The following is a 13,631-nucleotide window of genomic DNA, read 5'->3' on the forward strand; positions in this document are numbered from 1 at the left end:
AAAGAAAAAAAACCAAACCCACATTATTTTCTGTTTAATCTCCTATTTCTTATCAGCATCTATTGGGCCACTGCTGTAAGGTAAAATATACACATTCTTGCAGAACACAAATGTTTTAACTAAGCTGGACGCTGGTTAGCTGGGGCAGCAAAGAAATTTGTACCACAAATAATTTACCAAGGAAAACTGCAGTAAATTATAGTCATGCTTACAACCAGACTAGTTCCGTCACTGAACAAACTTAATTTTCTCTAATGTAATCCTCTTCCAGAAAAATATCAACATTATTTTCCACAACACACTTTTCTTTCAAATTGGCAATTCCTCAAACTATTAAGTAAATTTTAAATCCTTCCCTCACTCTCCAAGCTGAAAAAACTAACAACTTATTTGTATATCCCACTTTCCCCAGATTAACAGAAATAAATGCCTCTGCTGAAGTAGGGCATATGTAACTCAGTACAACTGCATATGGGTAAAAAAAAAAGTGAGGACTAAAATTTCAAACCCACAGTTTTTATTTATCTTTTTTTCATTGTAAAAACTACAGTGTTTCTTTACTAACATTCTTCTATGAGCTAGTTTTACAAGTATCCTAACTTGCAGGAACATAATTCATAACTTGCAAAAATTTAACAAATATAAGTACACATGCAAACTTCTTTCCCATCTCAATTCATTTTTGGAGAATACTACTAGTCAAATACTCTTGGCATGGTCAGTAGCAAGGGTAATAAAAGACAATTAGTAATTTCTATTTCTCATTCCTCTCCACAACAGCATTCATCTTGCAGAGTAAGAGTTCAGTACCTATATGTAAGAATTCAGTATTTAAGTTTGTGAAAGGAGGTTTGGTGGAAAAGGGCAAAAAATGTAGTCAATGTGGCAACTATTCAGAACAATAATGCAATATTTTCCTGTTCAAATAAGTTCTACTTTTCCATCAGAAAATACCCATAGCCAACCATGTCTGCAAACATTAAAAATAAAACAGGTATTAAGAACACAGAAATACTCAGCTGAAGACAAGTTTGGAGATTTGTCAAGTGCTGCACAATTATGAAGACCTATTTTAGATGCAGGCTACACAGAAAGTATAAGTGCCACTGTGGTAATATTACATGGTAGTAATACAGGGAATAAGAACAACATATTAAAAATATTCAGCTAGGTTACCTTTCAGACTTTAAAGAATTAAAGAACCTAAACAACTTGTTTAATACCTTTTATCCAATTTATCCACCCAGAATACTTCAGTTTCTTTGGCTACTCATTGCTGCACCTGTTTCTAAAACATCTTCAGCTGGCTTAGCCTGTGACTAATGGCAGTCATTTCCAGGGAGTGACTATTTAAAGAAAGATCCTTACTCAGATTCCACAAAACTCTTCAACATATCGAAGAACAGAGAATAAAATTTTTGAAGTTACATAGGTAGTGTAAGAGTCTGTTCACTGCTTTCAAGTGTGCTGAAGCTATTATGTAAAGCCCAGGTTTTTTTCTTAAAAGTCTTTAAGCCTCTTATACTAAAACCTTCATTTTTCTAGCCTCTTTTCAAAAAGTAACATTTAGGATTACTCAAGTGAAAGAGAAAAAGTCTACCTTAAGTTTTACTTGATAGTCTTTTGTATGTCAACAATTCTACTGCTACTTTCCACATGAAACCTTGTTCCATTCTCAGAAGTTGAACAAGAGGTACCTCAAGAGGTCTTCAGTTCCAAGACACAACGCAGGAGTCCCACAATGCTTCTCAATAAAATATTGGTGTTTCCATCAAATCACCAGGTTACAGTATCAACTTTATGTGCCAGTGAAATTCTAAATAATTAAATGTTTATGATCAATGTTTTTCCCTAAGCCTAAGAAGGTAATTGAAGAGAAATTCTGAAATACCTGACTTAAAGGATAAACTATATCTTCCGGTACCACTGTATGACAAACCAGCCCAATGTAATATTTATTTTCACAGAAATACTGTTCATTACCCTGCTAGAAGAGGAATAACCAGTTAAAGCATTCACACTGGCCTTACTAGGCAACTGATGTGCCCACGTACTACTTGGCTGGAATGTTGTTTCAGTGGACACAAAAGCTGTTTGAAGAGAAACTGCCAGGAAAAAAAAGGAAAGATGGTGCAGTTCCTTAGGAGCTCTTTTGTCAACCCAAGTCCCATCTGCACATCACATTTAAGTATTGGAGTGGCTTGGGTTTTTTTCCCCAGGTTCAATTCTGAGCAAACATAGTAAGAATATCCTTCCTATGCTACAACAGCAGATAGCAAAGTTCTGGAATTGCATCTGGATTTGTCTAGAATCAAGTACTGTAGAAGGAAAATTACCATTTCCTTTTGGGTTTTTGTTTGTTTGCTTTAAAATATATATATATATATATATTTAGATAGATAGATATTAATATTTATATGAAGATTTTAAAAGCCACTTTGTTTCCTCAAAACTCCAACCGAGTAAATACAACACACATAACTAGAGAAACATGATAAGGCCAGCTTAAATATCATGGATCATTTTTATTCCACATAATAAATGCTATGTTTAATATTTATTGTAAGACCATAATTAGGATTTCATGACACCATTTCAAATGTTCAAATAAGCGCTGTCACATAGCCAGTTACTCCAGTGACAAAAAGGAATACTGATCTTTATTTTAGTGTAAAAAAGAGTAAATATAATTTTCCTGAATTGAAATCATTGCTACTTGAGCCACAAATGAAAATATTTCACTAATTTGCAGTTGACCTACCACCACTTGACCCATCACCATTGCTCTCTGGATGCTACCAATGTCACATACAACACCAGTGAAAAAGTCTGTCATAGCAGGAGATACACCTATCTCTCTCATATATATTGTTATGCTGTCACCAAAAGAGTATTTGTCTTACAATACAGAATGTAACAAAAGCAACTTATGGGCTTTACTTGCATCTAAAACCCTAAATCACCCTATGCTGGCAAGTGTACATATAAATATGTACTTTTTTATGTACCATGTATGCAATAGAAGATGTTTTGTTTTTTTTTTAATAAAATGAAATATATTTACCTTATCCAACATTTTGGTTTGCATCAGGTAGAGTAAAATGAAATCGGAGTATTAGCTCAACAGCCAAAGAGCTACTAGCAAGGAAAAACTGAATTAGAGTAGACAGGCATCTAATATGCATACTAATACTTTCTGGAACTTCATGTTAAATTATTCCAGGGAACATACTTGGCAGGAGCCTTGGCAGTCCAATTCTAAAATGGTTCAAGAATATCAGAATATATTTGAAGAGTGACCTTGCAGGTTTCAACCCATGTATCCAGTACTGTATGTCATCAAGTGACACAATCTTTTGTACTACCTGATTTTTAGGAATGTAAAAACTGCACTAGTAATCAGTGAGTAAAGGAATGAATCCAAGATTTAATGTCTTTTAAATTGTCCAACATTGCAGGAAAATAGGCATGAAATTCTGCAAAGAAGACAAAGACACCACACGGTTATCCAAATCATGTTCTATGTGAAAAGGTATGGGGATTGTCATTGTAAAGTTCTGGAAGAGCACCTCTGAATGAATCTGCATTTAGAAAATGGAAATGACTCAAAGTTGAATTATTGTCTCCATTTTTGTCTCTGTTATAGGCAGCAAGGTATTGGTACAAATCAAACTAATTTTCACACAGTACTGCAGTCTTACTACTTATGTCTAAGTATTTTGCTATCTCCCTTGACGCCCATCTAGCAGGACAACCTTCTAAAAAACTGAAGTGGAAATTTATAAAATTATTGCTGTGTTTTAAAAAATGCATTTATATTTATTGAAGCACAAAGATTAAGAAGCATATATATTTTATTTCTAAGTTTAGTGATGTAATTTGAAGTAACATTCATTTAATACTACAGCAACATCCATCTTTAATAAGCAGAGCAGTAAAATAAGTTAAAAAGTGAAAATACATTTTTCATTACAAATTCCTGAATTCAGAAATGGTGGGATAACATGTACTCATTAAAAAAAAAAGAGTCTCAATCCCTTATTATTTCTCCCAGGAAAAGAAGTTAAACCAACCTAAGTGTCACAGCATTAACAAAAAGATTAACTTAACACTCTTCCACTTAAATGCTCATAAAGGATATTGGAAAGTCTCTTCCACCATTTTAAATGTATTTAAAATTTGGAATTAATTAAATTTAAAATTAAAGTAATTTAAAAATTTGAAATCTTAGAAGAATGTATTCTATATTTGTTTTTAAGAAAACACAAAGTGGACTATTTTAAATAAGATTTAGCACTTGCAATCTACTGTTGAGAGGATAGCTGAAAACAGGAAGGAAAAAAATTATCACAGTGGATCAGGTTGCTCTGCCACAAACTGAAACATTTTTTTTTTTCAGATCAGAAGAGAACATGAAAAAACAAATTACTCCCTACTACATTATTTATTACTAGCTGAAACCTTGCATCAGATACACTTGGATCTGAATTTTGCTGAAATCAAATCCCATTTCCCAAATCCCATTTAGAAGGATTGTCTTAAATGATGAGGAATACTATGTTAGAAGGGCACTTAAGAGGGAAAAGGGAGAGGATCACAGATAAAAGCTCAGCTAGAACACCAAATCTTAGAAAAGAAGATAATGTACCATCTACATATCTGCATAAAGTTTGTGGTAATAAGCAGAAAACATCACACACCTCACTCTATCACCTCCAACTGGCATTAACACCCAACTGTCACCAAGTCTCCACTTGTCTACCTATCAATATACAGACCTTCTTAACACATAAAAAAAATAAAAATTGAAAGTTTTACTTCAACTCCCTTCAGTTTCCTTGTCGAAGAGTGATGATATTTCTCCCCAAATTATCATTTCCTATGTTTTAATTTGGAATAAAAGTAGCACAATTGCTTACATCTTCCACCCACTGGTAAAAGTACCTATTGTCAAAATGTATTACAGGCATATAGAGATTGTCACCTTTATAGGATAGAAATCTAATATTTATCAATATCTTTCTACAGGAAATTATAATACCATATTTCTCTAATTTAAGTAGAGACACAATCGTTATTAATGGTATTCTTTCCAAATACTGAATGACTTGAAGGAGGAAGGAAAGCAAAGCTTATATTGACCTCCTTAAAAATGAGGGTTTCCATCTGATGCAATCTCTTCTTTAAGAACTCTCCATTTTTTGAAATCAATGTTCATATTTAAAATTAAATTTTATTCAAGCACATCAATTCAATTAAATCTTTTCACTCAACATCATCTAGAAAATATGGACTTCAAACTTATAAGGAAGTCTGGTGTTCTATGAAGCAAGCAAGCACAAAAAAACCTTCTATAGCAATTTCACCTGTAGAGAGTTTACAAAATGTTTAGCCTAGTGATTATAAACTCCTAACTTGGCAGAGGGATGGGGAAGGATGTGTGTTCACACACAGTTTAAACCAATCCTAATCTTGGTGCACTTCTGCTTTTGCAGCCCTTCTTCCTCTGCCAGGCATCAGTCAGAAAAGGAACAGTCTGCAAGTGAAGAGTATATGTATCTGGTTGTTCTTAATTTCAGCTTAGTTCCATATACTCTGGCACCACACAAATGGACTGCTAGCATGGAAGACATCAAGAATAAACAGCCAAGAGTAGAAAAAGACTCTGTTCTTCCATGACCATACAACCTTAATTTGACAAACTACTTATGAAACAAAATCCTTTGCTACAAGTTGTTGAGGGATAAACCAACAGGTTAAGGACAGTAACCAACAGCTAGAACAGCAAACCCCTCTGTCCAAGAAGAGTGTTACTCACATTACTCCAGCCTGGGTGATCTGTTCTGGAACAAAGCTCTACAGATGTTTGCATTCACACTTAGCTTAAAGGACAACTGATAAATGCTGTCTCTAGTTACTCCTTAAGGGGATCTGTGTAAGTCACCATCAAAGACTACTTAATCTGGGAGTTCTGGATGCTAAAGTCTTTTCTTTGGTGTACTGACTACCATCTTCACTCTACAGCAAATACAGGCTCAAAGAAAACAGCAATGGGAGCAATTAACTCCATGTTAACTGGAGTGATGCCTTCTCCTACTGCTTTTGCTCACAGTAAGGAAAATGCCTTTTCATAGTTCAGCACAATTTTCTTCATAGTGAAGACAGGTTCAGGAACCCCCAAAATAGTACTCCATATTCAGCTAATTAATAGATACTCAGGAAGTCACTGTCACACAGTGGTCACATATAAAGCAGCTGGCTCATCTCAGCCCTAGTTTTCTACAGGTAACTCAGCAACACCCTCCACCACCCTGCTCTGACATTCTCACAACTGGCTTTCAGAGCTTGCTTACAAACACTTCTTGCTAAACAGGTCATGACTGCTTTATAGTCTGCCAAGAAAAAAAAAAAAAAGTTTATTGAATTTCTCCCCTGGTTCAAACTAATCTTCAGAAAGAAAATAGATGTATTGTCAAGTATTGAATATCAAACTGGTCTTTTCCTCACTTGAATTCCCTGAAATATCCCCTCATCTGGTCACCCCACATTAACAGAAAAAAAAAAGAACAAAAAACTCAACTGTCCAGATTTATGACTTTCCATCAAAACCTTTTAAAATTATTATTGTAACACATATTAAATCACTAGCGTTCAGTTTATGCTAGGGCTGAACAATTTTTCTTAGTTCCCTGGTGGCCTTTTGAAGTCTTCTAGAAGTCTTTAAAAATCCATTCTATGCACATATCCAAGCAAATATCCAGGGAGTGATAACAAACACAGTAACTGGACAACACTAAGTGCTAAGTGGAAAAGGCAAAAAGTAGTATTTTTTACCAAAGCACATCAATTAAAAAGCAAGCAGCCACAATATCTGACTTCCCAATATTCCTCAACTGTGACCTGAATCACATTTAAGGCAGAAACACTTCAAGATCCATGGGTTTCAGCTTTCTACATTTCAGTAAAAACAGCTGAAGGGCCGATTAAGTAGAAATGCAGAGAATCCAACTGTTGCATTTCACAACAGGTAGTGAACAGAAAGAAAGTGGGTTAACTACTTTCAAGTAAGTATGAACTAAAAATTAATGAAGCATTTGGATGGCTGTGTATCACATTAGGGTGCTAAGTAAAGTTAAGCTCTAGGTTTTTCTGTAATTTTTTTTACCTTTTTCAATGAGGATACCTCAAATTCCCTTTTATTCTTCAGCCTATTATAAAGCATATGTTTCTAAGGAAAATGTGTCTATCTGTAGGATTTAAACAAAAAATTTGAAACTAATTTGTGACAACAGTATCATTTCCACCCTTCTCAAAGCTAGTGCTATTTTTTAGCATTATTTTTTTTCTCAAAGTTAGCACTACTTTACTCAATCAGCAAAGCATTCAGATTAAGTATTTTATAGTGATTCTATCTCAAAACCTTTGCATTTTTTTCCAAAGGGCTTTTCAACTACAATGTTGAATTTCTTTGAAAACAGACATGCAATGTGTACCACAGCATGATTCTGCTCTACATGTATACAGTTCTTGTTTCGGATTACAAAGTGAACTGAATAACCATCTCAAAGTGTTCCAGTGAAGATATGCACATTCATTATTCTGCCTACTAACATTTCTCTTAGACAGTACGCTCATACAATACTTACGCTGCCGTGAAAGCATTGATCCAAAAATCCTTCACCAACTTTGAAGATAATAATACAGGCAACTTAACTGTACTAATGCTCACAGTTTATTACAACTTCAGTCTTCTCAGTTTAAGACAGCCTTTTTTTCCACTATGTGGTCTAATTAACTTTGAGCCCTTATCAACCAATACAACTATTCAACAGCCACATACTACCCATGCAGATTTGAGTTCAAGATTTCCATGCTGTTTAGCCACTGTAAAATGTACAGACTAGCATTTAAAAAGTGCAAATAAACAATTTCAAAATAACATAGATTATTCCAACATGACTTGTAATTGCTTGGTGCAAGTGGTGTTTGCTTTCCTTTCTACATAATTATGCAAGCATGAGGAAGTCAATAACTGCCTATGATCACTTGTTCAAACTGGAACATCAGGAAAGATTTTAAGAAAATAATTTTTCACAATGTAGAAACAAGTTAAAAGGGAAAATCACCTCTTAAGACTTACCTGTTCTCCTGCCTCCATCACAAAAACTATTCTAATGGTAACTCCTCCTTTAGAAATCTCCATTTCTGCTGCAAATTCAAATAGTTAACCAGAAAGTGAAAGGTCACTACATTCCATTACTGGTTTCCAGCCTGCATAAGACAAATGGGATTTTCTACTGACTTGTACTCAAAGTTGGAAATTAGTGGCTGAAAAGTTTACTAGATATTTTACTTTTGTTTTCAGCCATAGTGGCAGAGAATATGAGCAATTGTCTGGCACACATTAAGGGAAAGCAGCTACAGCATCAGTGTACACCAGTGATCTCTCTGGGTAGCTGGAGAGGTCACTAGGACAGACTACTGAAACAACAATGTAAATTCAGGGTGAATTAAAAGCAAAACAAAACAAAAATCTACCATAAACCATAGGCATAGCTTTCTTAATTTGTTAGTGTGGCAACTTTGAGCAAGCATCCAGGAACATCTAGGATTACCAACAAGAAGTATCAACAACCATTAAATAGTTTGTACTTTACAGAATGAAAAACATTGACATGCAAATAGTATCAAAACATTTAAACAATCATTTCAGATCTCTTAATTCACAGACCATTGCTCTAGCTTCTGGGACATCTATTCTTTTGATCCCCACTCAGTAGTGAACTTTTTAACTACAGTGGGTATATTACCTTCATTCACACATTTATATATCAAACAAATGCCATGATACATATTAAAAATCTTAGGAGCATTTGCAGCAGTTCTTAGTACAAATCATTGGTGAAACGAGGCTTGTGTTTATTCCTCTCTTTAAGCAGACACTTTGCTTTCATGGGGTTTACTTCCTGATTTTGGAGCTAAGAAAAAGCACTCCATAAGAACGCTTTTACACATACTGCTACCTACTTAGTAAGTAGTAATTTCATGGCATGCAATTAGCTTTTAAATCATCAGACAGATTCCACATTCTTCTGACACGTACTTAATGTAAAAAAGGTCTTACACAAAAGGTGCTAAATTAAACAACAAAAAAACTTCACAACATGCAAGCAATCCTAGTCATTTATCTACACAACTGTATTATTTATCAGAGGTCAATCAAGACAGGAAAAAGCTTGATTTAATAGAATATCACAATAACAAGCATAATTCTGTTAAGACTTGAACACTTCTCATAAGGCATATTTCAAGTCTCTTTTTAAGTGGTCTTTGCAGTCCATGGGAAGACTACTTAATAGGCTAAAGTTACTGGCTTATACAAGGGACTTTATTTCCTTGGATTAAGTTGGGTTATTACAAGAAGAACAATTATACCAACAGCTTTGTAATCTCTTAGGAGGCAGCATACCTCTCTTGTGTCAAAGTGTTGCGAAATGAAAAAAAAAAACATGACTGACTTACAGTTTTGTGTCAATACAATTCTTGGTGCTGTTCCTAAATATACTTCACTGTGTTTTACAAAGAAAGATCAACGTTTTATCCCTACCACACAGGTGGGAGAAAAGAGGCAGTAAAGCTAAATGAGTTGTTCAAGTTCACGTAAAGAGACAAAGATACCAATAAGGAATCCAGTTCTAAGGCTCTGTGCACCAGAATCCACAATGCTCTGCACTTGAAAGAATGACCAAGGAATAAACCAAAACACAGGCCTCAATCATGCAGTCAGAAGCAAGTCTGCAGTCAGCAGACTCAAAGCAAGACTAGGTCTTAAAGCATTAAATCCTCTATATGCTGAAGTGTCCTTGAGGCACACTCTTTGGTTAACTTAAAAAATAAAGGCACAGAAATATACTCATATTTAAACAGTATCTTGATCTAGTACAGTCAATGTTACCTTGAAGTGATACAAACATCAAATAATTCTCTTAAGCATTCTCCCTTACTGCCTCTTATTGGACTAGCTTGTACCCTTGTAAACTTAACTAATAAATTGCAAATTTAGGTCAGCCAGGACTGATGCACTGTATCACTCCTATAATCTTGGTTAGGTTGTTGAATCTCAGAAATTTCTTTGGAACCACAATTCTGTTAAAAGTTTCCCTGTAATAGCTAAAGCTTCAAAGTAATGACTTACAGATTAACCTCCCTTAACACTACAGCACACAGTAAATAAAATACTGGAGTTATCTCAAGCACATGTTAAGTTTAACACTATACACACACCCACAAATTGCAAAAATTACAGACTTAACACCTGAACACTCGACAGAATTTATCCCAACTTCAAAAATAAACACACAATAGTAGCACAAACCTTACCGAAGAATAAGTAAGCTGTGAGAGTTTTCAAAAAAATATGGGTCTATTAACAGGTTTTTGTGTTTGTTACTCTACATTTAATCATCTGCTATACATTCAATTCAGCCTGAAGTGGATCTATATCACTATTTCACAGAACACTTTGCATTCTACTTGTGATCTGACCTCCTCATGCTCCCAACTGTCTATCTACATATTAATACAGCTCCAAAAACCACAGTATCTGAACCTAATCTCTATGGTAACTGTAAGATTTGTTTACATTGAAAAAGAATATTAGAAATGTATGTAAATTTAACTGCCATTTAAATAAGTGTTTTTTCCTTCTGGGGAAAAAAGCTCCCTATACTGCCTCCTATTTATCTTGCTTCCATCTCCTGTATCCCCACCAGGCAATGAGCCACATTTGGAAAGCTCCCTATCATACAACTTCAACAGCCTGTTGTTGTAAATTCGTAAATAGTTTACTTTTAATAAGACAGATGTGTGCAGCATTTTAGATCTTAGCACTTGCTAAAGAAAAATCATAGGGCAATTAAAACATGATTTTTAAAATATACTGTCATAAAGTCACCAAAGTAAAAAAAAATGCTAAACCTTTAACAGCTGTACATAAAAACTTAGCTGCTTGGCAACTCAGATCAACCTAGAAATTAAAAGAGTCTATTTCATTTCCCATTTCCACCAGTGAATATAGTACTGGGTACACGTTTTACATAATACTCATTCACAGACAGTAGGCAAAAACTCTGATAGTGGAAGAACCCACATACGGACTGCTCTTTTTTATTAACAAAAAACCAAAGAATTGATGCATCACAGGTTTGTAACAATTGTTTCTTATAAGATTTACAGTATTTTGAAATGAGATTTACTGCTACCCAGCAGGACCGGGAGCTGAATTAAATGGGGGTGGTGGTAACCTAAGTGGCAGTTTGAGCGAGATGTATCAGCAAAACGGTAAAAAAAAACAACACCCTAACAAATGCAGCTGTTAAAAACTACTTTTAGATACACAGGTCTTGGCCACACACAGAAGAAATCATACTAGTCCACCAATAGGATCTTTTTTCTATAAAGCTTGCATAATATACCAAACATAAATAGTCTAGAAAGGTCTAAGAGGAGAAAAATGTATGAGAGTGAGGCACATGAATACTACACAGCACCGAGAGGAAAATTAGAACCTGTTTGAAAATCTTTCCGCACCTTTACAGCAATCATTTCACTGCAGAGAATCTCTTACATGCACCCTCCCCGATCACATCAAGATTATTCATTCAACAAAACTCCTATTGACGAATAGAAAGTAAGTAAATCTAGCCTCTATTCAAGTAAACAATGTTGTAGAGCCAGCATTTCCCCCACAACGTTACTTTCTCGAGCAGGGTGACTGTGCCCTGCTCCTCCATGAAGCAAGCTCAGCCCAGGCAGCCATGTCCTTATTCTCCTACAAACAATGTTTCTGAAGGAGAACAGCCCCTGCTCGGGGAACTTACAGCTTCCCCCAGCATAACGCGGCGGAGCAAAGCCCGCCCCACAACCGGCAAACGAGCCAAGGCACCGAAACACGGCAGTGGGGGCGAAGCTGCCCGCAGTCTGGATCTGCACCAGCACCGAGCCTCGCACCGGGGTCGGGACAGATAAGACTGACAGATAGGACAGCATTTCTCCATGCAACCCTCCCTCCTTTCCTCTCCCAGGCACACGAGCGAGTGTTTTACCTTCATGATGAGCTCAGGCTGCGGTAAAAGCCTCGATCGTGGCTGAGCGGCCGAGGCTGGACCTGGAATTTAAAACAAAGCGCTAAGGCACCGCACCAGCCGTTCGCACCGGGCGGGGGGAGGGGAGCCAAGGATCGGGTGGGGGCGCCGGGCTCCTCCCGAAACTACCCCTTTCCTTCCTCGGATCCCCCCTGCTCCCGCGGCTAACCCCCTTCCCTCTCTCCTCGGCCGCTGTTTCCCCCCCGGCTCCCACACGCCGCGGCTTCCCCTACACTCGCTGCCATTGACGCCATTTCTGTCAGAGGAGGAGAAACTTGCCACAACAACAACCCACCCCCGGCTGCCGCGGGAGGGGGGAGGCGCCCCGGCCGCCTCCCCGGGGCGCTGCGCCCCTTCCCCGGGCACCGAGCGGCGGGAGGGCACCCGCGGGGGTCCCAGCGCAGAGAACACCCCACTCCTCGCTTTACCGCGGGGAGCGGGAGAGAGGATAGAAGGAGGGAGAGAGGTTCTTCCTCCATTGTACGAGGAAGAGTGCCCGTGTGCGCGGCGGGGGAGCGGGGGGTCGGGAGCAGTCCCCCCCACCCCCGACACACACACACACACACACACACACACACACGCTTTTGTAGGGGCTGCGGCTCCGGATCGCGGCGGCTCCTCCTCCCTCTGTCTCCCCCCCTCAATAAAGGAAAGCGCTGACTCCGCCGCAGGAGTTTCGGCAGCAACAGCCGCAACTCCCCGGCTCGGCGCAGCGGGTCCGGGCGGGGGGAGGGAGGGAGGGCAGGCAGGAGGCGGCGGAGGAGGGGAAGAAAAGGAAGAAGACGAAGAAAAGAAGGGAGCGGGGAGGGAGGAAGGGAGGGGGGCGGGGAGAAAGGGGCCCGACCTGCTCGGCGGGGACACGGAGCGTGTGTCTGCGTTGAGTGTGGAGGAGGGGGCTCCGTCCCTCCGGCAGAGGGGCTGGAGGAGAAGCCGCCGGTCCCTCCCCCCCGGGCCGCCGCTGGGTGTCTGGGGCGGGGGGGGGGGGGGGGAAGAAGAAGCAACGGCGAGTCCCGCCGCAGTCTCGCTACCAGGAGAAAAACAAGCGCCCCCCTCCCTTCCTCCCTCGCCGCCGCACGCCCGGCCCCGCGCCCCCACGGGGCCCCTCGCCGCCTCTCCGCCCGCCGCCGGCGGGGCACGGGGGCTCCTTCTCCGGGCTCGGCGCCCTCACCTTTGTTCCGCGGCGACCGCCCGCCCGCTACTCCCCCGGCCCGAGGCGGAGGGCACGGAAGGGAACTGGGCGAAGGCTCCTCTCAGCTCCGGGCACCCCGAGCCCCGCTCGACGCTGCTGCAGCGGCTCCGCTGGCGGCGGCCCCGCACGGCGCGCGGAGGGGCCGATCCGTCCTGCGCGGCCCCGGCGGCGGTGACTGCTCGGCTCGGTCCCCCTCCCCCTCCCGCACCGATGACTGACTGACGGGCGAAGGGGAACGGCCACGCCCCCTTCTCCACCTCCTTCATTGGGCCGTGCCTCGCAGGGCCCGCCCGCCCCCT

General features: G+C 39.5%; 1 protein-coding gene across 4 annotated transcripts in view; it reads right to left on the reverse strand.

The window, feature by feature from the left end:
- Nucleotides 1-13,523, reverse strand: part of ARID4B (AT-rich interaction domain 4B) — an 88,220-nt gene extending 74,697 nt beyond the window's left edge. For 2 of the 4 annotated variants that reach the window (XM_033512665.1, XM_033512662.1), the window contains exons 1-2: nt 13,312-13,523; nt 12,105-12,166 (exon numbers count right to left, since the gene is read on the reverse strand). In XM_033512665.1, coding sequence (XP_033368556.1) covers nt 12,105-12,110 — 6 coding nt within the window. In that variant the 5' untranslated portion in view covers nt 12,111-12,166; nt 13,312-13,523. Of the gene's footprint in view, nt 1-12,104; nt 12,167-12,987; nt 13,088-13,311 lie in introns of those variants that run through there. The other 2 variants (XM_015621614.3, XM_033512664.1) reach the window with 2 other exon arrangements.
- Nucleotides 13,524-13,631: the final 108 nt, after the last annotated feature.

This window comes from Parus major, chromosome 3, assembly GCF_001522545.3.
Source record: "Parus major isolate Abel chromosome 3, Parus_major1.1, whole genome shotgun sequence".
Lineage (NCBI taxonomy): Eukaryota > Metazoa > Chordata > Aves > Passeriformes > Paridae > Parus > Parus major.